The 27200-nt window shown below is 48.5% G+C and overlaps 1 protein-coding gene across 17 annotated transcripts; it reads left to right on the top strand.

Moving 5' to 3' along the window:
- PCBP2 (poly(rC) binding protein 2) lies at positions 1-26044 on the top strand. 17 transcript variants are annotated; one of them, XM_050925963.1, is made up of 15 exons: positions 1-251; positions 3090-3225; positions 4159-4182; positions 4280-4312; positions 4776-4892; positions 8428-8559; positions 9388-9516; positions 10352-10426; positions 12275-12361; positions 13232-13273; positions 14458-14530; positions 14955-14993; positions 16084-16139; positions 17038-17207; positions 20173-20819. In XM_050925963.1, exons 2-15 carry the CDS (start codon positions 3157-3159, stop codon positions 20498-20500), a joined length of 1374 nt encoding a protein of 457 aa, XP_050781920.1. In that variant the 5' UTR covers positions 1-251; positions 3090-3156; the 3' UTR covers positions 20501-20819. The 17 variants fall into 17 exon arrangements, with proteins under 17 accessions (XP_050781920.1, XP_050781914.1, XP_050781919.1 ...); XM_050925947.1 differs by lacking the exon at positions 20173-20819 and adding an exon at positions 25657-26044 and having other exon boundaries at positions 24-251; positions 16087-16139; XM_050925946.1 differs by lacking the exon at positions 20173-20819 and adding an exon at positions 25657-26044 and having other exon boundaries at positions 24-251.
- Positions 26045-27200: the final 1156 nt, after the last annotated feature.

Here is a 27200-nt window from a genome sequence, read left to right as displayed (position 1 = left end):
CCCGCCGAGGCCGCCGCAGCAGGAGCAGCAGCCGCAGCCCCTCCGCCCTCCTCCCGCCGCCGCCATCCCGCCCGCCCGTCCCGGCTCTCTCCCTTCCCCCGCCTCCTCCCACCCCCTCCGAGGGGGCCCCTCCTCCCTCCGCCCGCCCCGGAGACCCCGTCACCCGCCCTCCCTCCTCCCGCTCCCCCCTTCCCTGTCCCTGGGCCTACGGAGCGGCCGATCGGCCGGGCGCTCGGCCACTCCGCCGCCAGGTAAGGCAGCCGGCGCTTCTCCGCCCGGATCCCCGGCCTCGCGTAGCTCCGCTCCCCGCCCACCCCCTCGCCTAGCCCGGCTCCGCTGTCACGTGAGGCCGAGGAGGCGCCCGCGGCCTAGTGCGGCCTACTCCGAGTGTGTGCGTGCGGCGGGGGGGAGGGGCGGCGCTGCTGTTGCGCACGAAGGAGGCGGCGAGAGGAGCAGGCCGCGGGGCGGGGGACAAGGGAGGAGGCCGCGGCCACGGGGAGGAAGGGAGGCGGCGGGGACGCTGCGTCACATGGCGGACGCCTGAGAGCTGGGCCGCGGGGCTGGGGGGGGATGGGCGGGAGGCGCCCGGAGGGGCGGATTGAGTCTGCCTGGTTGGCGGGCGGGCGGCCTCCCCCTCGCCCTGTGTGCGCGCGGCTAGGCACGGGGCCCCGCTTCCTCGAGGCGGCGGCTCCGGATCTGACCCCCTGCTGCGCTCTGAGCTGATGTGGGTATGGCGTAATATGGGGGGGGGGGCAGGAGTCGAGAGAGGGAGCGGAGTAAACACCCCCGTCTCTGGCGGGGGGGCAAGTAATGGAACTGGCGGGTGTGAGAGGAGGGATTGAGTAAATAACCGTCGATCGCCATTTGGGGCAAACATTGCAGTGCGGGGAAGGGGGAATCGTCCATAGGGCGGAGTAGAAAGATTGAGGCGCAATATCGAGAGGGACTAGAAGGTAGCTTTTTGCCCCTTTACTGCCTCCCCCCGCCCAATCCTAAGGTAGGGAAACTCAGACGAAGCAATAAAGAGCTTAAAAGCTCCTGAAATCGGACGAGCTCAGATGGCTGTTCAGACTAAGGATTTATTTCGAGTTTTTACTAATTAAAAGAATCCCTTGCATATTTCAGATATATTGTGCAGGGAAAGATAAGCCAACTTGTAATACCCTCCCCCAAGGAGTAGGCCTACAATACCGTTTTAGATAACTTCTCGGGGGGGGGGGGAGGTGTGGGGGTGTTTACATTATAGTTTGTGTGGGGTAGTGGGGCTAATGGTAACGAAATGTTCTGGGGGAAGTCTCAAGGCTTCTGGGTCTGAGGAAATGCTGCCCCCCCATAAGTAAAATCTGGTTTTACACACTGAATCTTGCTCCTCTGTGCACTAGTAATGGTTGGAGATATCACTACTGACTGCAGTCTCAATCGCAGCTCCTAGTAGCTAGCAAACCTAGAGTCATAACATGAGAACTCAAAGTGTCTTTTAAAAAAAAATCTGTTTTGATCAGATGTTTAGTGCTGGATAATCTAAATTTCATGAACAAAAAAATAACCTTTTTGTTTAGAAACCATTATGGGGAGAAAAAGTTAACAAATTGCAAAAACCACTTGGTGAAAAGCATGTTAATGTTAGTTTGTGTGAATTGGGTAGAAATGTACTAATTTTGTTGGTAGAAAAATTATTTAAATTCCTAATGGTGGTGATAAGGCCAGATGAGTCTTGTACTATCTCAATAAACTAGGAAGAAGTCTAATCATCTGGACTCAGCAAGGGATTGAGAATAGGACCTCAGTGGGTTCTGTTCTTGTCTCTGCCACAGACTTGAAGACCATCCTGTTCTTTGGAATTTTCCCCAACTAGAACATAGGGATGTAATGGGGATTTATATATAGATGGTGTCTTGAAAATATGGGCCAAGAAACCTCTATTGAGCTCATAATAGAGAGCGAACACAACCTTTTTCCTTGTTGTCTGTTTCCTTCATATAGCGTTAGCCTGGAAACAAGGCTGTGCTGCTGTAGAGCCCAGTTGGCAAGTCCTCATTTGGGACTGTAGGTCACAACTCTGCCAGTTAAGCTCGGGTTAGCTCTTCCCGTGTTAGAAGTTAAACTTTAGCACCTCACTGCTTTGCCATGCTAAAGGCTCATCTGCACGCAGCTTGCATCAGTTAACTAAAATTAATTCTAAAGTTAAGCCAACAACTAAATTAACTGGTGCAAAGCCCTATGTGGGCATGCTTAAATTGGCTTTCAAGTGGGTTATATCTCACTAGTATGTAAACTAGCTTATCAGTGTTAACCTCAGGGCTTGTTTGCCCATGAAATTATTGTGGAATAGCTAGTTATAAGAATTAGAGTGTTTGGTTTTGCTCCTGCCTAGCTTAATCCATTAAACTAAACAGGAATAAAATGTCCACACGTGGATTTATTCTAGAGTAGCTGTTGCACTTTTAAATTCATACCCTACCCTCATCCAAATTCTTTTCAAAGTGTAGAGAAGTCCTTAGACTGGGGCAAACCATATACAAAGACTCCTGCAGCCTGAAGGGCAGGGAAGCAGGGAGGAGAATGGACACAGACCTCATCTGCTGAAGCTACTGCCTGCACTGTGGGAGGGAGATGGAAATGGAAAGTGACAACTGATCTCTTTACAACCTTTGGTTCTGGAATCCAGGGGGTGGGGAGTTTAGGTTAGTTGCACAATACTTGATTCAGCAGATCTGCTCAAGCAAACATCTCATGTAAGAATTAACACACTGGGAAACAGCTAAGCTTACTACACACTAGTCTCTAGCATACAAATAAATGCATGCAAGTTGAGTGCCAAATGATTAACAGTTGTAAATACACTCAAATCTGTTCCGACAGCTTGTCAATGCTGCTCAGTTAAGAGACTATCCACTCCTCTTGTCAGATTGAGCTAACCCTCTAGAGGAATAATCGTGCAGAGTGGCCTCACTATACTTCAGAGAGATTGTGAACCATGTAGAAAAGGGTGTGTCCTTAAAATGTTTGTGTTCCTTGTAAATAATAAAAAAAAAGATGAACTGGGTGTTCTCAAAGCATGTCATGAGACATCCTCTCTTCTGTTACAGTTTCTATCCCCCAGCGACCAAAGATTTGACCACTGACAAAGCCTGACTCGTCAGAACACAGCTCAAGATGGACACCGGTGTTATTGAAGGTGGTTTAAATGTCACACTTACCATTCGACTACTTATGCATGGAAAGGTACCTGCCATATCATCTCTCTATACCTCTGGTGAAACTGGGTCGTAAGCAAATGTCTTGGAAACCCTTTTTGTCTGATCAGAAGATCCATTCCTATACAGAATGGGTCTTTTTTGTTGTAACCCAATTAGAGTCTAGTAATTTAAATAATGCTAAATAAACCCAGCCTAATGTTTCTTTGAAATGGCTCATTAGAGCCATTAGCTTCTTGATGCTGGGAACTTCTTGGCATGTGGTCTGTTCCTGGTAAAAGGATATTTTGTGACCGTTGGAGCAGAGTTTTTTGAGATCTCAATATATCAGTAAAGAAACTAGCAGAACTTCAGAGTGCGGGGGGCATCTGTTCTGTTAAACTCACAAGGTACAAGATATTAACACTTTGTATTGGGGAGGGATGAACTTCAAGCACTCTGTAGAATGTTTATTGTCAATTTTTTATTTCCACTTTATACTGAGATTCATAGATTCCAAAACCATATAAGGGACCATTGTGCTCATTTAGTCTGACCTCTTCTATAACATAGCCCATAGAGTTTCCCCAAAATAATTCCCAGAACAGATCAATCTCCACTTAAAACTTGCTGGTGATGAGAATCCCTCGTGACCCTTGGCAAACTGTTCTAATGACTATTACCCTAACTGTTAAGGCATAATTTTTTTATGTCCAGTTTGAATTTAGCTTCTGTTTCCAACCAGGGAGCATTTTAATCACTGCAGAGACACAAGTCGCTATAGACACACAAGTGAGTTGGTTAGGAGATAAGTGAGACTTACCAGACTTACTAAAACAATCTCCTATTGAAAAGTTGCTACGCTTCACACTGGTCTTGATCAGTAAGGGAAAATTTATGCCATTAGCTTGTACCCATGTTGTCTCTGAACCCATGTCCTGTAATCTTTAAGAACTAACTAGTGCCTTTATCCCCTTTGCAGGAGGTTGGGAGCATCATTGGGAAGGTAAATGACTAAATTTAGTCCTTATTTTACTTTATTCTTATCCATGCAGTTCAGTAACACTAACAGTCTCTTCCTTTTCTCTTGTCATCCCCTACAGAAAGGAGAATCTGTAAAGAAGATGCGTGAAGAGGTAGGTTCTGGGGAGCAGGTGGCCACAAACTGGTCTTTAAATCAGTTGAGAGAAACTTGGGTGGAATAATACCAGATCTTGGGGGGCCCCTGAACAAAGTCTTAAGCAGGGATTCAACAGTTGCGGTTGTATTGGCAGCCAATAAGCTCATTGTGGGCTGAAAGGCTTCTGGGAAATGTAGTTCTTCTGACCAATCTCAGCCTCTATCTAGCAGATAGAAACTAAGATGGCTGCCCAAAAGAGCAGAGCAAAGTGAGAGGTGGATTTCATGATATGAAATAGAAATTATTTGTGTTGTAGTAGCACTTAGGGATCTCATTGTGCTAGGCACTGCACACAGGTCATGGTGTTATCGACTGTTGTAACATTATCCACTGCCCTGCCAGCCCAAGTGGAACTGCTGCATGGTGTCAGTCCCATTAGCGTAGCATCTCTGCTCTTTACATTCACTTTGTTCCTCCAGAGTGGTGCCCGCATTAACATCTCAGAAGGGAACTGCCCAGAACGGATCATCACTCTTGCTGGACCGACCAATGCCATCTTCAAAGCATTTGCTATGATCATTGACAAACTGGAAGAGGTGCGTGTTTCTTCTACTTACTGGTGTCTAGCCCTGGAGTGGGTCCTGGGAATGATCAGTGAAGTACCTAATTGCTTGTATGCCAACTAGAGTAAAGACTTTGGCTAAACCCTTTTTAGATACAGATGCACTGTTCTAGCCAGCTAGAATTACTGCAGTCAACATATTTCAAATCTGGAACACTTGAGCAAACTCTGCTTGAATCAAATGCAGTGTAGCTAAGGTTTGGGTGAAGGGACTGTCAACATAGGGAATGATGTATCCCTGTTATGTGGCACATGGAGGGAGAGGGAGGCATGGATCACCTGTGGGTTGCCTGTTCGGCCCCTGGCACAGGCTGCCCTAACTAACAGCCTTGATGTATTGGGTCACTTTTATGAGTGTTCAGAATTACAAGGGTGTAAAATCAGGCCTCATCGGCTTCAAAATCACCTGTATACATGAACTGATGCAGTTGCAGAAGCCTGCTGTGGAGATGAGGCACTGTTTCCACTGCACCTAGTATGGGTCTGTGGTGTACTCAGGAGGAAATAGTGAGCCCCAGTGTGCCTGAAACACTAGCCATGAGCAACATGAATTGAGGCCACAGATTTAGGCATGGGTTATAGACTTCAGCAGTGCATCTTCAGCCCTGTGTATGAGTTACCATGCTGGCCTGAACCTCTGACACTCCCCTTCTGTACCAGGGCTGAGCCCAAGAACTGTATCAGAATCTGGCTAGCTAACATTCATTGCGGGGGGAGATTCACAGCTGTTAAGCGTGCAGTTTTACATCCAAGTATCCAGCTTTGTCCTGGGAATGCTGAGCCTGTTCGGAATTTGGTACTGTGATCATCAAATCTGGTGGGCTGCCTGGTCAATAAGCTATTTCAGAGGGTATAACACTCCTCCCTTCCAGTAGACTGAGTAAAGTACTGTCCCACAAGGCTGCAAGGTCTCTTCCTGACACCTAGTGACAGCTATGCCCTGAAGCAAAAGGCTTTGATGGCTCATGTGAATTTAGCCTAGTTGATGGAACAAATGTCCTTCAGCAGGATGGGAGGCTGCCAGCTTGGAGGCTGCTGCTTAAAAGCCAAATGTCAATGCTTAGCAGTTTCTCCACAGCCAGATAGGCTCTTCTCCTCTGTTTGTGGAGTAGTGTCCTTGCCTGGGCTCTGCACTTGATGTGACTTTCGCTTTTGAGATCCAGTGCCCAAGTCAAACCATGAGCCTGCAGCCAGTAGCTGCATGTCAGTAACCTGAGAACGCTGGCCCCATGCCTGGGATAAGGCTCGCTTTGCAAAGCCTGAGCTGTTGCCCTTGAGCAGTGGAAATGTCCCACTGTCAGCAGGATGGGAACATGCAGCTCTAACATGGTGGCTGCTATTAAACATAACTTGACAATCCTAGGAGCCAGTTGTGTGCAGCTGCAGTGGTCAGATTAATAGAGAAGGAAGCAGATGACTGGATTGCAGGGCTAGAACTCCACTGCGGAGTTTCTGGTAATGCAAACTGAGAAATGAACTTCAGAGCTTTTTAATTTCAGACCCCTGAGATTGGGGTGAGCTCTGGTAAAGCTGTGGCCTCCTTACTGCTGCTTTCCTTGCTGGCTCCTCTTTGCCTCCTGTTCACAAACAGCAGCTGTTATATATATAATAGCTGGTAGGTTAGCTATTCAGAGGCTGTTTTTGGACTAGCCAGCGATCTGATCCCATATCATACTCCATGTAGCTTCCTGCTGAACTAGGATCCTTATCTGCAGGGTTCACAACACAATAGCAGCCAAGCTCTTCTATCCTCTGTAGCTTTTAAGCTGTAAACCTCTTGATTGGAACCATCTGAATAACTAGGTGCCTCTGTATACATGTATGGAGTCCTCTTGATGTTCCTCTAAGGAACATTGGGGTCTGTGGGAGCACCTGATCTCCAGCTAATATAGGGGAGTGCTTTAGGGTTGACTTGGAAACTTCCTGGCAGCTGCTATAAGGGCACATGAATTTATTCTTTGTCATTGTTGTTCCTGTTGTCTGATGCCCTTATGCAGAGCAGGAGAATGGAGTTCCCAGTTAGGTGGAGTTTGTGTTGTAATAGATTTTAGCCACTACTTGGTGGCTATACTGTTAGACTAAGCAGGGTGTCATGGACTTCAAGGCCAGAAGCAACCATCATGATCATCTTGTCTGACCTAGGTCACCCACCCAGTCCTGTAGGTGGCCCATAACTTGCTGAATTACTGAAGTCATCAAATTTTGATGTAAAAACTTCACGTTAGAGTCCACCATTTACTCTAGTTGAAACTAGCAAGTGACCCATGCTGCAGAGGAAAACCCCCAGACCTCTGCCAATCTGACCAGGGGAAAATTCCCCAAATGTGACAATCAGTTATGCCTTGCACATGTGGGCCAGCCTCACTAGCTGGACACCTGGTCAAGAATTCTCTAGTAGCTCAGAGGACTCCTTACCTAATGTCCCACATGGCCCACCTCCAGTGGCTGGAGATGTCACTATAGGCAATCTCATCATACCACTCTCTCCATGAACGCATCCGCTTCTGTCTTAAAAGCAAGTTAGTTTTTTCCCCCAACTCCTCTTTCCAGAACTTCACTCCTCTGATGGCTAGAAACCTTTGTTTAATTTCAAGCCTAAACGTACTGATGTCCAGTTTATACCTATTTGTTCTTGTGCCAATATTGGCTCTGGACTTAAATAATTCCTCTCCCTCCCTGGTGTTTATCCCTCTGATATATTAATGGAACAATCCAGTCTCCTCAGCCTGTGTTTTGTTAGGCTAAACCAGGGGTAGGCAGCCTGTGGCACACGTGCCAAAGGTGGCACGCGAGCTAATTTTCAGTGGCACTCACACAGCCTGGGTCCTGGCCACCAGTCCAAAAGGCTCTGGTGGCTCTGCATTTTAATTTAATTTTAAATGAAGCTTCTTTAAACATCTCAAACCTTATTTACTTTACACACAACAATATTTAGTTATATATTAGACTTATGGAAAGAGACCTTCTAAAAACATTAAAATGTATTAGTGGCACGCAAAACCTTAAATCAGAGTGAACAAATGAAGACTCAGCACACTGCTTCTGAAAGGTTGCTGACCCCTGGGCTAAACCATTCAAGTTCCTTAGTCTCCAGATCTACTCTGATCAGTATTGGATGGGAGACCTCCAAGGAAAACCTGGAGTGTTTGGAGATTGCCAGTTCCCCAACATGGTGCCTCACAACGGTAACTAAAGATCCCATGGTGCTCCTTGCAAAGGCAGGTCTCTATCCTAACTGGAGTTTAGCCTAAATTACACTGTCTCCCTACACATCTCCCAGCAGTTTCAATAGGGTGTCAGTTTCTTGAACTGTACCATTGCTGTGAAATGGCTTCCCTGCTGCACCTCAGGCATGGGTGATCCTAGTTTTTAGTACAGGGATCCTGCTCCTCCGAGTACAGGGCACTGTACTGTGTAATCCGATGGTGGACTGAGACTGGGTAGACTAGTAAACTTGCTAAACGCTGCCGTCCCAAGGCATCCCTCTGAGTAACTTCTTATCCTTTTAGGACATCAGCAGCTCGATGACCAACAGCACAGCTGCCAGCAGGCCTCCTGTCACCCTGAGGCTTGTGGTACCTGCCAGCCAGTGTGGCTCCCTCATTGGAAAAGGAGGCTGCAAGATCAAGGAGATAAGAGAGGTTTGCACCGTCTGACTCTGACTAGTCTTTTGTGGGTTGGATCTTGCTTTGAAGAGGAGTTCAACTCCAGTAGTAGCTGCAGTTCAACAGCAGGAGTCTTCTCTGTAGAGGCATCTTTTCGCTCCACCCTCCCCATGCCATAAGTGCTGGGTTGAATACTACATAGTAGAGACTTGGCATCATCCTGTCTTGAAAAGCACCTTATTTTTAGTGCTTGTGAAACTGACTCCAATACAGTGACTGGAGCCAGGCATAGTGGAGTCAGGTGTGGTTAAAGATCTCCCCTCCCCTCCTCCCCAGCTCTGCTTATGCACCCCAGTCCCAGCCTGATTACTTGAACCCTCCTTTCTAAAGCCGTGGGAGGGGGAGTTGGCCTAGTTGGTGCAGGGGAGTGGGATGCAGGACTCCTAGGTTTCAGTTCTGAGATCTGCCACTTGCTTGATGAATGACTAACTAGTTTAACCTGTCTGTGCGTCCACTTCCCCCCCCTGCAGAATGGGGCCGAGGGAATGTGAGGATTAAGGTTGTCAAGCATGCATGTGCCACCTAATGCTGTAAACTGCCAGGTCACAGACACCAAAGAGTTAATTCAGTTCAGCTTCACTGCTCATAGACAGACTCAACTTGCACATCAAGGCAAAGTTTAGCTTTAGGTTTGTCTTGGCCCTGGGGTTCTGATGGCTGAAGTATTCCAGCCAGGACTAAACCACTTTAATGAGGCTGTGTGGGGGAGGGTAGAACTGAAAGCATGGGGTGGCTGCTGCTACTGGATACCATGAGATCAGAGTGGCGTGCCTGACTTTCTATTTTTAATCTTTAAACTTTAAGAGCACAGGGGCGCAGGTCCAAGTGGCAGGAGACATGCTGCCCAACTCAACTGAGAGAGCTATCACCATTGCTGGGATACCACAGTCCATCATCGAGTGCGTCAAACAGATCTGTGTGGTCATGCTGGAGGTGAGCTGCAAGGATGAGCTGCTAGCTTCCTTTGGGGGAGGCAGACAGGTTGGCAAAGAGGCACCTGAAATGCCTATTCCATGTCTCTTGCCCCTCATGCTTTCTAGGAAAGGGCAAGCTAGATGCCATTAGCCTTATATTTGGACTCTGGCTGACAACCTTATTAAATGTGAACCAAGTTGGACTCCTCCCTGACTGCAGAGAAACTAGTCCTGCTTGAAATGGCGTCTGGGGCCTTGCAGGGACAGGAGAGGAATCACATATTGGTTTAGGGTCAGTCTGTGGCTTTCAAAGTGAAACACAGAAGCATTCAGTTAGGACAGACTTGCCCATACCAAGGTTAAGATGAGCTTGTCAAGAAGCTGGTCGTTTAGGAGTCCTTGGCTTTTGCCTGACTGTGCCAGTCAGACAGGTGGCACCACAAAGCAATCATCATGGCTTCACCGCATCAACCAGAACTTTTTACTCACCAGGCTAGTGCCTAATACCGTGGCTGACTCTGACACTGGGATATTCCTGTTGCAGCTTCTCCTCTGCGCTGGCTGGGTGTCATGACATAGGCACCAGGGCAGTAAGGAGGGAGAAGTGAATTGCTGTTTGTAACTAGCAGCTCTTACCCAGAAACTGAACCGCCTGAGGCACTGACAGGACTTTTAGACCATTCCAACTCCTAGCAGGCTGGTTTCTAAAACTCCTGATCACGGCATTTCCTTAAAGTGTAGGAGTAGAAAGTAGAGGCTTCATGTTTAAGCATTTGGGAAAGTCCTTAGCTGTGAGTACCAGTGAGTTTCTCTGGAGTCTAATCTCTTTCCTCTTCGACTCTCCTGTAACCCAGTCTCCCCCGAAGGGTGTTACCATCCCATACCGACCCAAGCCATCCAGCTCTCCGGTCATCTTTGCAGGCGGTCAGGTAAGGCCCTTCCTCTACTTGCTGAGCATAGGGTGCGGGAGAGACGGTGACCTACCAAGTTGCAACATTGCCAGCACACATCAGCCCACTCTGTGCATGCTTGTCAGCCACGCTGCCTACCTGGCCAATATAGAGCTACTTCTGCTGCTTTGGTTGGATTCTTCTGGAGGCTGCTCTGAACATTCAGCAGCCTCTTAGCTTCCAGTAGGAGTTGGACACTGAGGAGCAGAAGGGGTTATTGTAGAAGGGGCAACGAGGTTCAGGGGAAACAGTTTTTAAGCTTGGTGCCGGAGTAGCCAGTCCAAATCCTGTATGTGGCATTCAGACAAACTGCCACAGCTTGAACTTGTAAATACAAGATTTACCTCTTCTGTTGGGGGTATTGTTTGAAATTTGGTGTTAGCTGGGTGGCAAGCCTTGATATCCAGCAGAATGAAGCATTAATATTTCCGACCGCCCATTGGGGAATGAGGGATAAGTCAGACTTCGTAATAGAACCAGGGAGGAGGAAGGATCTTCCCAGCTCCACCAGATTATGCAGGTGTCCAATTCTGAAACAAGCAAGACCACTGGTGTCTTAGCCATTTCTGTAACAAGTTGACTGTGGAGGGCACATCACCAACTTGAGCACCATGCCTCCAGGGACTCATGTGGATGGTAGTTAAAACATGTCATGTATTAGGCATACTGTGCCAGGCATGTGACCGTATAGTTGAGTGCTCGCTATGGCTATGAAGCAGGGCATTGTTGTGGCTGCCAGTAACACAGGCCTTCTAACAAGACAGGGTGGTGACACACCTCTTATCTCTAACATCAGACATTTCAAAACCATGCTTGGAAGAATCCCATTCAGGCAGATTCTGTGATTTCAGTCACTTTGCTGTTTCAAACTTGTCCTGCAGATAATTCCATTTGAGTACTTTGGCCACCAGTTCAGGCAGACAATTGTGAGTGGTCAGGGTGGATGTGGCCTTGGGAAGCCCCAGAATCCCACTTCCTGAGAATACGGTGGAGGTTGCTGGGATTGTAATACTTGAAGGATTGCACTTCAACACAGTCAGCGCCTCCACACTGGAAAGGGTTCTATAAAGCAAATACAGTACCAGAGCCTGTAGCAGTTACATAGTTTAAATAAAAAAACCCCGTCCATAAGGCCTGGGGCTTTCTTGCATGAGGCTTATACAGATAGGAGATAGTGGTGCCTGTAAGTAAATACAGCGAAGTAACAGGTAGCAGCTGCATAGTAAGACAGGAGCTCTTCCCTAGAACCAGAGCTACATGAGAATATGCCATGTGTTGGGATAGCCTGCTGTTCCCCCCAACAGTCTGAGTTTGGGAGCAGTTCTGTCATGTTCTTGTTCCTCGCTTTGGTCCCTTCCCTTTCCTCTCCATCCCCCATTCAGTTCCCTACTCTCCAAGGCTTTGGCACCTGGTTAGGCAGCTATCTGCCAGTGGAATGGCCTGTGGGAGGTGATTGGAAGGTATTGTGGCCCAGTTCTTTGGCTCTTGCAAACAGAGGACTGTATTTGCGGTTAGCCTTGCGGCATGCGAGTGCCCTGCCACTAGAGCAGTGAGGAGCAGGCTCGTTTGTGGCTGCATTCTTCCCCTGGCTCCACCATGCGCACCCAGCGCCAGACTAACATTCGGACTGGCTCCCTGGCAAGCTCCGTGGTGGTGTTCGTGCTTTTTGGTGGCAGTGATGCTTAACCTGCAGCTCAGAGTGAACCGTGAGTTTGTCTAGCACAGGGTCAGCCCTCTAAACCAGAGTAATTTCTGTGTGAATTTCGTATTAGCGGAAGGTTTTGGATTGACAGCCCTGGAGACTGAAGTCCTCTAATTTATCCACAGGACAGGTACAGCAGCGGCAGTGCAAGCTACCCCCACACCGCCCCATCAATGTGCCTCAACTCTGACCTGGAGGGACCACCTCAAGAGGTGAGAGGGGAGTTCAGTCTCCATGGCCCATTCAATCCTTGGCCTCTCTGAGACTGCCAACAAGGGTGGCAAAAATTGCAGTGGCTTTTTTGTGCTGTGGACTCTGTCCACTGGGACCTGGATTAAGGCCACCGGCCTCTCCACACAGGCCACCCAGCAGCCAGTGCATGGTAACAGCGTGGTCAGTTCCAGCCTGGGCTGCTTTTTCTTGCAGTGACATGGAAGTGAGAAGTCCTCCCTTTAGCCAACCAGTCCCTGCTCAGTGACTGACCCTCTGTGGGTAGCTTCAGTAGGAATCTGAACTCTGGTTTTCTTCCCCCTTAATCTAAAAATACATGGAACCAGCAGGTCAGCCTCTTGCCTCATTCTCCTGATTGCCTTTTGCATCAGTTAGCATTAGTATTACCTTCAGCTGTAGTGTATCCAGTGCTGTTTTTAGGTGTGTGGAGTAGTGCGAATTGAAAGCGGGGTGAATGGAGTTTTTTCCAAAAAATCCCTTCAGAGTCATGGCTATTGAAGGGAATAAAGCTTTCCCTTCTGTGGGGGTGTATGTGCAGGGCAGGAGGGTTAGAAGCACTGTCTGACTCTCCACTACACTCTCTACATCTTCACCAAGAAACCAACCCTTATTCTCATGTCTGACTCTTCTTGGGGAGGGGGGCAACACACCAGATCATCTCCCTCTCCTTATTCCACATACGGCCAATTCAAGTAACAGCCCCTGCCTGTTGCATCATTATGTCCCCTTTGCCACCTCCCCCCTCAAGAATTCTCCACTTTGGCTTTCTGGCTTCCTGGCTAGTTGAAATCTGTCTGTCACTGGGTGGCTGTCCGATGGTTTTTAATAGGACTGTTTTCCTCCTTTTGTAGGCCTATACCATTCAAGGACAGTATGCCATTCCACAGCCAGATGTAAGTTTTGTTTACACTTCTTGTCTTCAAATCCACCCCTTCTCCCTTCCAAAATTTTTCCGTGCTTTCTCAATGCTAGCAGTCAGCTCGGTCTGAAATAAAATCTGATCTTTAAACCAAAAAACCCTCAAATTATTTGCACGTCCTTCAGTCCATTTCAAACTAATCTAAAATCTATCCCCCCTTTCCTCCCAGCGTGTGACACATACACACAGACACCCTGAGCTTGGTGCTTCACACAAGCTCCAGCTCTCCCCTTCTCTAATTTGGCACAGAGCAAAGCCCGTAAAGAGAAATCAAAACAAAACAAACAGCATGGTATACTGTCATTGTGGTTCTCAGGACAGGGCATGGGACACTTGGTGTAACAAGCTGGTCAGGGGGAGTGGCAACTGTCTCCACATGATGCTAAATGCATCAAGCTATCCATCCTTTCTGCTGGGGTGGCTGCAGGGTGGGGGTGATGACTCTCCAGGTGGAGGACTGGCTAATGCTGGACCTGAAGTAAAACACCCCTTTTTAGCAGAGCAATGAAGCTGTTATACTCTAGCTGTCCTGGTGTCCTAACTTGCTGTGTGAGCATCTCCCTTCTACCTGTCACTCTTCCTTATCGCTTAGGTGCAGAGTTAGGTGGATGTGCTCCTGACTTTCTAGAGGCGGGGTTAATGAGGCTGATCTCTGCTCATGGCATATTTTAGAGCTGGGAGGGGCTAGGGCAGGGAAGAGGTGGCTAGAAACAGCTGGACTAGGAATTAGTGATCAGGGGATGGGGAGGATATGGAGGCTAAACACTGACTCTATCCTGGTCTCCCTTCATAACATACTTCTACCTTCCAAATGCTTGACAGACCCCTGCATGGTGTGAAGCACCACTGCAGTCCTGTCTGTTTATCTCACCTGTTTGTGCTTGTCTCTGGAGCGTTCCTGTTGTAACTACTGCAGCTGTCCTCAATTAACCAGGGCACTTGGGACTGGGTGTTGGCTTTTGCACCTGCAGTGCATTCCTCCTCCCTTCCATGCCCATCTCTGCACAGGGAAAGCATTGCTTACCCAGCTTCTCTGCCTCCAAGGGGGTGGGCCTCTTGGGTGACTCCATGTCTGTTTTCTGTTTCATGTGTACTGACTCCTGGACAGGTTGAATCTGTGAAATGCCTGACACCTGCCTTTTCTTTCTCTCCCTCTAGCTGACCAAGCTGCACCAGTTGGCAATGCAACAGTCTCACTTTCCAATGTCTCATGGCAACACTGGATTCAGTGGTATGGAAATTCACTATTTCTTCCGTACGCTAGCACAGGCCTAAGCACAGCCCACGAGTCACCGCTTGGCCTCGCTGTAATGCAACCTCATGGTTTAATCTTCATTAGTGTCTTAGTGTGTCCAAACCAGGTAACCATTCTGCCAAACATCTCAGGTTGACCCTATGATTGAGTGGGGCAGCTTGAGTGCTAGATGGGCATAAAACAGGCAGGGCCTTCATGCTGCTTCCTTCACCCCATCCTCTGCAGCTCTGCCAGTGCACCTCACTTCTGACCTGCTGCAACACCCTCTCCCCTCTGGCTATTCCAGTCCTGAGCAGTCAACTGCTGATTGTACCGAACGTGTCGTTTGTAATATGGCTAAGATGTCCATTAAGGCTTTAGGCTGAGACCACCAAACTCATTGTCACTTGTATCTTAACAGGCATTGAATCCAGCTCTCCAGAGGTGAAAGGCTATTGGGGTAATGATTAAAAAACAAAATCTGTAGTATTCTATTGTGTATTAATACTGGTCAGTCTCGTTTGCCTTTGGGGAAAAGTTATCAGCAACGTACACGGGGCTAAAGGAGTTTGGGAAGGGATATAGATAACTGACTGGCCTGATAGCACTTTGTTCTTCCCCTCCTGACACAGCAGAAGGCCAGCTGGAATCTCTCCAACAGACCAGAACTTCCTGGAATGATCAGTGTCTGGCTAACCCACCCTCTAGAAAGCTGTGGGCTTGTGGTGACTCCTAACCTTTTCCTCCTCAGGAGGAAAATTTCCATAATTTGTTGCTAGACTGGATCAGGTCACTAGTTTTTCACCCCCCATCTCTGGTGGCAGATCCTGATGCTTCAAACCACTCCTGGTGGTGCACCTCTCCTTCATGCTGTAGTGGCCATGGTGGGGAGAGGAGGGTTTGCTTTTCTGGCAGTCACTGTGATCCCTTACGTCTGGAGGCCTCAAGCCCTTACTTATTTCAACACAGGATATAAAAGCAAGACCCTAATGGGGAGAAGAGCTTGCAGGGGGTTAGTGATGGCCACAGCTGGCAGTCAACTGGTTTGGACGGACTCTTCCTTTAGCCTTATTGGAAATGGGGGCATGTAGGGAGGGGCCTTTTGAGGGTGAGATTTGGCAAGAGTGTGCTTTGCCCCATCTGTCACCAGACTGACTCCACATCAAGCACCCAGCTAGCTGGAGTAGCATCACCCTGCTGTGCTGTCCTGGGGAGGGGCTGCATTGCACTTCCAAAGCTGGCAGTTGAGGGAGGTCTGGTTCCAGCAGGCATGGGAGCCACATAACTGACTGGAGCCCATGCAGCTAGTGTGCTGCTCTGTGAGTGTCCTGATCGGAAGGAAGATCTGTGGTGGTACATCTTGGGGACTGTTTGTGGGGATAGGGTTGGAGTAACTTCTTACAGCTTGCTCTTCCCTTCCTGTTAAACCGGCTTCAAGGTAGCAATGATACCAGCAGGAAATGCTGGCTTGACTGGTCAGGTGTCTGTTCTGCACCAGGACACCCCACTGCCTTGTCTTAACCGTGTCCTGGTCTCTTCCTGTCTTTTAGCAGGTTTGGATGCATCTGCTCAAACTACTTCTCATGAACTCACCATTCCAAATGATGTAAGTATCCCACAGGCAGCATCTTGGGGATCTGCAGCTGGCAGAGCAGGTCAGGATCCATGCTGGGATCTGAAAGCAAATGGCTTCCATTCCCCAGAGCTGTCTTGCAGAATCTTCCATTAGAAGTGGAGTGTGCATGGCTGTGCATTTCCTAGCACTTACCCTGGCCAGCTGTACAAAACCGCAAACAAAATAAACAGGCCTCTGACATCAGTGCTTCTAACATTCTCTTGATACAGGTTGTTCCACAGCCCTCAGGTTAGTAGGAGGGAGGTATCATGTCTAAAGACACAGATGATACCTCTGCTCCAGCTGCCCCTGCATCCCAGGCATCCCCTGGTGTCTAACCTATGTCCCTTGAGGGTCCGGCACCCATTCTCTAAGGTAACACAAGAATGGTGATCTCTGCAGGGGGATGCATACAGTGTAACTGCTGTGTATGCAGGGAACAGCTAGTTGAAACTGTTACTAATTGGAGTCCATTACACCTTTCTCTTGCAGAGTATAATCTTCTCTCCAGAGTGGTTATTCCTTAGTCTAGCCCCAAAGCAGGGGTGCTATTAAATGGCTTTTGTGGCTGCAAGACTAAAAAATAGCACTTTGTACAGCTTCACAATTAACACACCAAGGACAGGAGCGGTTGGCAAAACAGATAAATGTCAAACTCTCACATGTGACTAATAGCTAAAGCAGGAGCCTGGGAATTGGGATTTGTGGTTCGGGGGTGGGGGGACTTACCTCACTGCCTGTCTTATCTGTAAGATGGTGAGAGTTATGCCCACTGGAGGGTGGAGGAGGGGGAAGGAGGGTATCCTCAGGCTTCTTACTGAAGATATAAGGATGTTAAACCTTACTCTCAGCTGATCTAATTTGTAACTAGAAACACTTTCTCCCTTAGTTGATTGGCTGCATCATTGGGCGTCAAGGCGCCAAAATCAATGAGATCCGCCAGATGTCTGGGGCGCAGATCAAGATTGCCAATCCAGTGGAAGGATCTACTGACAGGCAGGTTACCATAACTGGATCTGCAGCCAGCATTAGCCTGGCCCAGTATCTAATTAATGTCAGGTAAGTCTCTGAATGGCAGGTTGTTTAAGTGCATGTGGGGGTGGAGCAGCATGACTAAAGCATTCTGAACTAGGGCAGTGTCAATATCTTGTCTGCTAACCTGCCTGGATTGTAGCTCTCAGGATCAGTACCCCTCCTTGTATTGCTGAGGGTGTAAGTAATACAAGTACTTACATCACTGACTTTTCTGGTGCACCATTCCTTCCTCCCCTGTAACTGCTGGAGAATCCAGCTGTCTTGCTTCCCATGATAAAATTTTCTTCTAGAATGTGGAAGGCTTAGGGCTCCAACAGCTTCAGGAAAATATCAGATTAACCCAGCTTGGCTAATGTTGTCCTAACAGGCCCAGTTATTCCTTCCCATAAGCCAGGCTGGGATATACTTAGGGGAGGACCAAGTAGCTGGAGATACAGGAAGATGCCTCCTGTGTCTTGTGGCAAGCGTAGAACTGATTAGTCTGATCATACATTTTATTGTGCTAATGTATTGAGTCAGCTTGGTAATGAGCTGGTCAAGGAAATCTGTTATGGGGAGCTGTCCTGAGCTGTTCACACTCATTAGCAGCAGTTCTTGGCTAGCCGCTTTAAAAGAAGAACAAAGGAACCAGTGCTGCTGCTGCTGTGGTATTTTCTTCAGTTTGAGATCACTGCACAGCTCCTTATTGTGCTGATGGCTACTGGGAGAGGCCTGTGCATTAGGAACTTTCCTGCTAATGCTTCACTCCCTGAGCTGCCATCTGTAACCACACTAGCTTTGAGCTGCTGCTGAGGTCTGCAGTTGTCAGGTGGCAGCACTCACTGCAGCATATGACTGCTGCAGGTTTCCACAGGCTTCCTCAAAGAGCTGAGCTGGCACTTGGCCCTCTGCAGCTCTCTAAAGCATTAGCTTAATGGAGAACTCAGACTTCCTAATTAAAAACCTAGGGCAGAGCAGCTGGGCACATGTGTCCTAGATTTCCTCCCTCCCATGCAGCCTCCTGCAGCTGTATTATGCTGCAAACTAAGAGCCAGGCTCGAGCCTAGGATCTGTAGCTACATAGGTCTAGGGCCTAGCTCTGACTTACAGGCTGAAACAGTGAGCTCTGGCAATGCTAAATTCAGACACTGCCCCCTGCCAGGCTTCCATAGACTGTCTTTTGGGCACTCTTGTTTTAGTCAACCACAGTAACACATGGCACAGCTTTATCTCTGGCCCCAGCTTCTACTTGCTAGAACTCTGGCATGGAATAGGATCCTCTCCTATAGGAACTAGGTGTTCAGACCCTGTTTGAAATGGTTCCCTGCCCCACCAGACCTTTCCTTTTGGAGGAGATTTAGCAGCTGCTTCTTTACATTGATTGGTAGCTTGTGTGGCTTTTTTGCTTGAGAACAAAGGTCCAGGACTTAAATACCCCAGTACTAACCCCTACCTATAGTGTGACCTCCCACCTCTCGAAGTCAATGGGAGTCTTTTCACTGACTTCAGCAGGGCCAATATTTTGCTCTGTGTCCAGGCTGACTTAGATTGCCAGGCTGCACAAGAGCTAGGGGCATTCAGGTTCCTTAGGGAAGCAGCACTTGTTGCCGTGAGCTGTGGTACAGTTGCAGATGCCCCAGTGAACAGTGTGTTTAATTGATCCCACTCTGGTTGGGCCAGGGATGGATTTGACCTGAGGTCTGAGCATCAGTAAAATCCACTCTTTTTGGTAATGTAGGACTCAAGTTAGTCAATTGGCAAAACAGGATTACAGATCTTAAAGCTTATTAAAGCAAGCAGTTCTAAGGCTGTGTCTTTAATGGTGATTAGACTTCGGTTCTCAGGACTTTAACTAGTTAAAGATTTGTGTGTAGTTAGTGAGTGGCCTATAAGGTGTCTTTCCTTTTCAGGCATACTCTGGTTTCTTTGCATCTTGAACTGAAAAATTCTAATGAGCCAAAAACACGTGGCTTTTGTCTGTCTGCCACGGGAGCAAGTCTCGGCTGGGAAGCCTGCTCTGTTGCAGTGCTTCTGAAAACCTTGCAGGGTGTCAGCTGTCTCAGATGAGAACTCACCAAATCCAAAACAGCAAAACTGGCTTTGCTGGAGCCTACTGGCAAATGCAGACATAATTCCCTTCCCATAGCCGTTTCTGTAGGTCAGTTTTAGATTGAACATTGGGTTTTAAAGGTGGTCAGTACAGAGTGCTGTGCTTAATGTTGATGCCAGACCATTTAGAGGTGGGATTGATTTCCACTGGTTTTCTGTGAAAGGAAAAAGGCTGACTTGATTTTCTTGCTAGCTTTTTCTGTTGCTCAGTCAATCAAAAAAAAGCCTTTAGGCCACTTCTGTTGAGATTCCCAATTTTCTTAAAATGATGATGCCTTCTGAAGAGTGCATTGTATTTTGAACCTAAGCTGTAAATCATTGATTGTAGACTTAATTGAAGTTTTCAGAATACTTCTGAGGCCTTACTAGAAAAGGATTCAACATGATCCCAGCTCCTAGAAGCTACATCTGTCCAGATGTAAGATTCTAGTATTTCAATTACTTTAACTAGCTCTTAAGGCCAAAAGGGACCACTGGGATCAGCTAATTTAATTGCCTGCATAGACTGGGCAAAATCCTATGGCCCAATGATACCTGCATCAAGCCAATAACTGGCCGAACCAGAGAATATTTCTAGTTATCATGGGAAGTGGCTTAGTGTACAGGGCTTGCTCTGCATCTTTCAGTTTTAAACCAGTTGACTTTTCTCCTGCCTTGAGTACAGTACAAGTCACTTAGACTCACACTTGCGTTTTAGACTTAACTTTTAGCCGGGCGCTAGCTGTGCTGGATGCTCCAAGGCTGTAGAGGAGACTGAGCTGCTTTAGCTAGAACCCTGAGTGGGTGCCTCGCGTTTCCAGGCTAGGGTCATGCTATTTAAGCTGTTTGTCTCCTGTGCTTTTTTTGTGGTGTTCCCATCCACCCACCCACCCTTTTTTTGTTCCTTTTTCCTCTGTTACAGTTTAGAAAGCGCTAAACCCTCCTCCCAGACAGCCTCCGTCACGATCCCCGATCACCTCAGCATCAACCTCTCTCAACCCTCCACCCCTTCTTCTTCCTCCTCCACCACCACCCCCTCGCTTGCGACAGCAGGGGTCTCCGACGCACCCTCCAGCCTCCCCAACCCTCTTCCGACCGCCCCTTGTGTCTCCAGTCTGCTTGGCATGAAACCCGTCCCTCTCCTGGCTCTAAATGTTGTGTCTGCTGCTAAGGGTGCCTCCACCACCTCAGCTGTGCCATGTGTTACTAACAAACTGAAAACGGAAAAACAGAGATTCTCTCCTTATTGAGTGTCTGCTTGTGGCCGTAAAGGAACAGCAGATTGGTGTCAGCCTGGGGATTCCGTAGAGGAGCCTTGGAAGAATTTTTTTACTTCAAAAAAAGTGAGCTTGTGATTTCTTAGAATGGAGTTGTTTTTTTGCTGGTGACCTTCAGTAGGTTGAGACAATTTAACAAGTATCCTAACAAGTCCTGGAGTCTAGTGATCTGTTTAATTCCTTCATTTTTATGTAGTTGTAGCTGTTGCTTTTAGTAGCTTGTTTGCATTGCTACATGAAGAAAATGTGATAGGAGGGTCTGTTTAATGAATAAAATTCTCAATTAACTGCATTTTGGTTAAGTTGCTGAAGAGGCTGTTCAGCCAAGCCTGTCTCTTTGATGTCTGTACTTGTAATAAAGTTGCCACAGAGTATCTGCTCGGCTAGCTGATGTGTGCTGGAATGGAGAGGGGGACCAGCAACTACTTCCCCATGTGATAGGGACAAATCAACTGTGCACCTGACAATTGTCAGCATGCCCCTTGACCTCTGGCCAGACTCACACAATGCTCAGAGTTGAGCAATGAGAGCAAATGTGAATCCCTGCCCCTGTGCTGGATTAACATGGCCACAGAGAGATTCCTAGACTGCCTTAGACTCCTAATCAGTACCATGAGGAAGATACTCTCATATTCAAAGGCACGGAGCTAAAACTCCTAAATCCTCTGCACCTCTTTGTGAGGTCAGCAGTTAAGCACCCCTGCATAGTTTGAATTGCCATTGGTCATTGAAACAGTTTGTCTAGAGCAGTGATTTTGAACCATTTCATTTTCAGACCCCTAAAATTTTGAATGGCAGTGCAGATGTCTTTGGGAACAGTAGACCCTGTCTGCAGACCCCGGATCGAGATTGAAAACCACTGTTCTAGAGGAATCCAACCCTAAATTCCCCCAGCAGCTCTGCTCACACCCCCATAGAGTAGAGAGTGGCTCTGGGAGGCCTGGAGGTTCAAGCCACAAGATTCCCCCCACCCCAGACAGAACAGAAACCAAACAAGATCGTGCTAATGCTAAAAAGAGTGGTACAGCTGGAGCCATTCAAACTGCTGCTCAGGCAGGGCCAACTCCACCAGTACTGGGTTCTAAAAGTTAAGTAAAACACAGCTGCTTCATTCCTCATGCTGTAGAGGGACTACAATGGCCTAAAGCAAGTAGTCACTTCTCAGGGCTGGTTACCTGCCTTTCTAGTCAAATACCAGATACTACAGTACCACAACCAGCTGTGGGTTAAAGGCCTTGTGTCTTGAGACCCTAAAGGCACCAACTGTCCCAGAGTCATTTCATACCTGTATGCACTGGGCGATCCAGTCTGGAAACAGCTGTTGCACATCTCTGGTCTCTTTGAAATAGAGATCTGACCTGGAATACTCCTTCCCTGCAGGTGCACACCACCTGCCTTCCCTGGAACTGGAAATGACCCATTAGCATTCCTCCTGCTCTGTAGGTTATTGGTTATCCCAGGGCAGGGAGGACCAAAGTGGCTGTCTTTATGCTCCTTCTTGAGAGGCTACTACTGGTGCTGACCCAGTGGCCCCTGGCCTTCTGTTACAGTAGTTCAGTGAGTCTTGCTCCTGTCAAGTGAAAAGTGCAGAATTCCTTCCCCCCCACTCTGCTGGGCCCAGGACACCTGTTCGTTAGCCTGGGGCTGCCACACTTCACCCTTCAGAGGCTGGCTTTCAGTGGGTTCTCTGGCACTTTTGAAACTAAACCCTGAGGCAACCATGAGACTCTGACCAGTGCTGCTTGGAACCTGCTAGATTGTCATGTGACTAAAAATGGAACTTAGCATAGGACTGGGGTGTGTGGGTGGGTGGGGGAAGGATTAAGGCAGTCTGGAGTCCAGTGTGCAGCTGCCTATGAGACAGGTGGGATTGGCTTGATCCCATTGGTAGGAACAGTTAATGGGCTCCCTGGATCTCCAAGCTGCCCTGCTGAGCCCGTCATTCTTGACTAGCGCAAATCCTCTGGTGGTTTTCATTTCTGCAGTAGTTTAACTCTGAGCTGTAATTTACACTGTTCTGTGATGTAGTGTAACCACATTAAGTAAAGATTATCCACTCTTTACCTAGCTTCAGGCCTGTAGAGTCTGTTTTATATGGTGTGCTGGAAAGAATCTTAGTTGTGAGTCTGGCTGCTCCCACCTCCCTCCTGCTGCCCTGTCCCAGGCTGGGTGTCCAGCTTCTGCAATGCAGGTTAGGCAACAAAACAGGGGCAGGGGAGCAGACTAGGGGTGTGGAGGTGACTTCTGTTGTCTGCTGTTGAATTGCTCTGACCTTGGGCAAGTTACTTATTCTCCTTGCCCTCACCTCCCCCCTCTGTAAAACTGCTAGTGCTGCCTTTGAGTTGCAGGTGAGACACTCTGAGTAAGTGAGGCTCAGCTGCTGTGTGGGCAGTGGGAGGGCTGGTGAAGAGCAGACCTGCTCTGATCAGGACTGAACTCTGGGAGGTTCTGTCCCACATGAGCAAGAGCTTGGGGTCTGACTAAGGGTTTGTCAGCCAGATGTGCTGGGCTCTGAAATTTGGCCCTTAAGGGGTCCCCTCTGGGCAGGGGGTTGTCATACACCTGGGGTGAAAGAGGGCCAGATTTGGAGCCCTCAGTCCTGGCTTCTGTCTGAGCCCGCTGTGGTGCAGGGAGCTGCTTCCTCTTAACACAGCTTTCCCAGGAAGCTGGCAATTCCCAGCTGCCCTTTCCAGGTACATGAACTGCCTTGAATTCTCCTGTCAGAGACCAGATTCCCGTCCTGCTGGCTTGAAGGCAGCCTCCAGTTATGTTTCTAGCAGTCAGACTACAAGGTTCCTTCACACATTTGTGGAGACCCTGCTGATCGGATCAAAGTTGGAGGCCAGAATCTCATGGGGGATCCCTTTGTTTCCATTCCAGATGTCATGTAGCAGAGGGAGAAGAGTAGCTTGTCCAAAGGGCCCCAAGGAAATGCCTTAGCCTGTAGGTGCCAATTGCCTGCCAAAAACTGGGTGGGTCTCCACCAGAGCAGCCTAGCAAGTCCCTGCCACTGTTCAGGGTCCAGGTCCTCTCCCCCTACATTAAGGGCCTGTCCCTGGAGACTAGCAACCTGTCCGTGAAATACTTGTATTGAGCATTTGGAACAACACCTGGGAGCTTCCCTTCCCTCAAGACCCAATGCTGATGTGACTGGACAGGGCAGCTCCGCTTTGTCTGCTTCACAGTTAGATTTCTCTTCAACAGATGTGGAAAAAGTACCACATCTCTTGTACACCCCCTGAAGTACAAAAGCCTGTCACAGTAGCATGCAAGGCCTGGACTGAAGCATTGAATATCCTGGCTGCCCCTTATTGAAAGGGAGACTAATCCTAGTCCCTGAGGTGGGGACTGTGACTGTCCAGTCTTCTCTCGGCATGGAGCCATCTGCGTTCTTTGGCCAGGCCAGGCCACTCCACTAACTAGTACTAGCATTGGAGACTGGCACATGTCAGACCAAGGTAAGTTGCCTGACTTAGTTTTAGCCAGTCAAGTTATAACCTATGCTGCAACCAGGCCCCTCACAGGAAGGGGTGGGGATGTGAGGAGTTAGCTGGTTCCACTCCAGGCTAGCTCCAAGTGGTAATTCCTGGTGGCGGTTTTTACTCCATGGCCACATCTTGTGCCTCCATGGACTTGACTTGAAAAAGATGGCAAACCAGTGACTAAAGCCCTGCCCTGACCAAAGGTGGTAGGAGACCTTTGCCCTGGACACTGGGGGAGGAACTTGTACCTGTCAAGGAGTTTTGCTGGCTTGTGACAAACTGAGGGTCTGCCCCTTTTCCCTGTGGAGTTTGGCTCAGACTTGGCAGGAATAAGCTGCTGCTGCAATGACTGATAGACCAAGGCCAAAATATTAAGCCCTGGTGCCCCAAGGCTGGTACCTAACTTAAAGTATCCTGATGGTTCAGAGATGCTGAGCCCCTGCCACTTTGACAAATGCCTACTGACATCAAAGTCCTCTGTAAACCTCCCTTTCTAGCTCCTCCAGCTGCCAGGCTGGAAAATGTGGTGCATTTCTCTTCTCAGACCTGGTGGTAGAATCTGCAGTGGGGGACGGTGGGTCTGTCTTTGCAGGGCGGGGAATAGGGAGGTGTCATTGTAGACTTGCTGTAGGGAGAGGCAGGCAGATGCTCTAGGTACAGAGGTGGTCTCTAGCAGAGACGTACATCCAAGATCACTTCTAGATTGGACTTCTGGCTGCTGGAAGAGTTTCCCCACTCTAGTCTTCCAGGGCTCAACATGGGACAACTCTCCTGTGCTGTTAATTCCATGTTAAACTTCAAGGACCCACTTCTAGGGAGCCTACAGTCACCCTGTTGCAGCTAATCAGCCTAGCTGGAAAGTGCTCACCAGTGGCCCAGGGATGCAGTTGGCTAATGCTACCCCCCTCAAGCACCTCTATGGGGGAGGGACTTAATCCAGTGGTGCTAATCTCCCTCCAGATGTTCCTTTCTTGATTCCCTCTAAGGCAAATCAAACCCACATGCAGGTTCAAGTCTGATGGGGGCCAGGGGCTAGTTTGACTCCCTGGCGACCTTAACATGTGCCCAGGGTTCAATCCTGCAAGATAGCTTACTCTTGGGGAAGGCTGTCAGGGACCCTCTGCTGTCACCAGGGAGTCTGGAATCCAGTGCCATCTCTGCTCTTTCAGAGGAAGGAGCTGCTGCTGGAGCATGGCCCAGTCTCTTGTCATTCTGTATCTGGCCACTCAATACAGTTGTTCTTGAGGCAGTTTTGGTGTGCTTTGTCAGGCTGCCTCAACCACATGGTCTCCGTGCATCTCCAGGCAGTGCTGCAGAACAAACCTCAACATGCCTGGTCATGCAGCACCTAGCACAACAGGACCTTCAGCTTCTGGGGGCTGATGGTGTCAGGCTCCCAAGAGCCTGTTACTTGAGCACTAACATCCAGCATCCACAGCTTTGGGCTAGACTCCCAAACAGCTCTCGCAGGTCCCAACGTGTTCTCTTGAAAGTGCCCAAGTAGAGCCCAGCTTTAACCCTCTAGAGTTGACCTGGTGTAGGTTGGGGCTGTTGGATGTAGCTGGGTGGGAGATGTTGCATCCTTGAAGCTCATGCAGTATCCTGGGCAAAGTCTGTATTAAATGTCCCACCTCTGCTTTTTTCCAGGCTTTCTTCGGAGACTGGTGGAATGGGAAGCAGCTAGGACAATGCAAATGGCCTCACTCATTACCCCTTCTGCTGTTCATCCCCATGATCCATCTGTGTAGTTTCTAAGCAGTCAGATTCCAGGTTTTAACTAGTTTGTAAATTTCAGTTTCTACACGCTTTACCCATCCACTCATGATTTTTTTTAATTACAGCATTTTAATTCCTTTCTCTGTTCAGCTGTTAAAATGCTGAGATTCATATCTTAGTTTTATAAGCTTTCCCTTTTTTGGCTCATGAAGTTTTCTGTTTGTCATGAAATGTAAGAGTGGAATATTAATACATTTCAGTTTAGTTCTGTAATGTCAGGAAATTTTTCAAAAAAAATAAAAAGATGGACTGGAGCTTTTTTCCTTGTGAATAGAAACTGGATGATTTTTGTTAATTGATCTTCCTTGTCTGACTGTCTCTTTTTTTGTTGGGCCATTTGACTGTAAATGATTCATTCCCACAGAGGAGTCCTGTGCTGTCATGTCAAGCCAGGAGTTGTGCACTCCCACTAGCTCCTTTCAGCCTACCTGGCAGATCTCTGCCTCAAGGGGTAGGAGGATTGGATCTGATAGCACCAGTCTGAGGTAGGAGTGAACTCCAGATTCAGCTCTCACTTACTCCATAGCTAGATGGCTGGGGGTGAGACCCAAAGGCAAGTCCCAGCCTGGCAATTGCTAAAGAATCCCCTCCAGGGCTAGACCACACACTGCATACTCACTCCCTTCCCCTTGTGGGGGGGTGAGGCCAGAGGGCAAGGCTTCCTCTCCCAGACAACATTGGTTTTAAAGGGTGAGGTGTGGCCTGGGCCCAGCTCAAACAGCCTTGTGCTGGCAGTTTCTGGGTGGTCTATCTCATAGAACAGGAAAGGACCTCAAAGGGTCAGAGTCCAGCCCCCTGCTTTCACCAACAGGGTCTAGTACTGATATTGCCACAGATCCCTAAGTAGCCCCCTCAAGGACTGAGCTCAGAACCCTGGGTTTAGCAGCCAGGGCTGAAACCACTGAGCTATCTTCCCCCCCCCCCTCCCCAATCTGTCCTTTGGGGCCAAGGGCACAGGCCTTACTACATCCACCTTTGCCAAGAGCAGTGCTAGACTTGCCTGCCCCAGCAAAGCACAGGACTAAAATGCCAAAGCTCTGGGGCTTCTGTCTTCAGCCTTACTGAAAATAGCTTGGGAGCCTGATGCCCAGGCTGTTAGCCCCTACTTGAGCTGCAATCTGTGGCATGAGGCAGTTCATGGCCAGTGAGGTACCATCCTTCCCAGCCCTGCTGCATCAATAACACACCTGCCAGCACTTTCCATACAAAATGGTCTTTAATTGAAATTGGCGGTGTCATTACTCATCTAGCAGTGGTAGAACCGTACAGACAGACTACATCCAGCAGCTATCTTACACTGATGTATGTCACAGAGGTGTAGAGAACAGGTATCCCAACTGGTCGAGGTATGGCTTTGCCTGGGAGTGAGAACGTGCCTTCCACAGGAAGAATGACAGAAGTGGGGTAGGATAGGA

The sequence above is a fragment of the Gopherus flavomarginatus genome, chromosome 16 (assembly GCF_025201925.1).
Source record: "Gopherus flavomarginatus isolate rGopFla2 chromosome 16, rGopFla2.mat.asm, whole genome shotgun sequence".
Classification (NCBI taxonomy): domain Eukaryota; kingdom Metazoa; phylum Chordata; order Testudines; family Testudinidae; genus Gopherus; species Gopherus flavomarginatus.
Note: the sequence above shows the minus strand (reverse complement) of the source record. Positions and strands in the feature narration are given on the sequence as shown.

Excerpts from the sequence above, each read along its gene's own strand:
- PCBP2 (XM_050925963.1), top strand. The coding sequence starts at position 3,157 with ATGGACACCGGTGTTATTGAAGGTGGTTTAAATGTCACACTTACCATT. Across the intron at positions 4,313-4,775 it reads TAAAGAAGATGCGTGAAGAG|AGTGGTGCCCGCATTAACAT; the intron begins GTAGGTTCTGGG and ends TTGTTCCTCCAG. Across the intron at positions 9,517-10,351 it reads TCTGTGTGGTCATGCTGGAG|TCTCCCCCGAAGGGTGTTAC; the intron begins GTGAGCTGCAAG and ends CCTGTAACCCAG.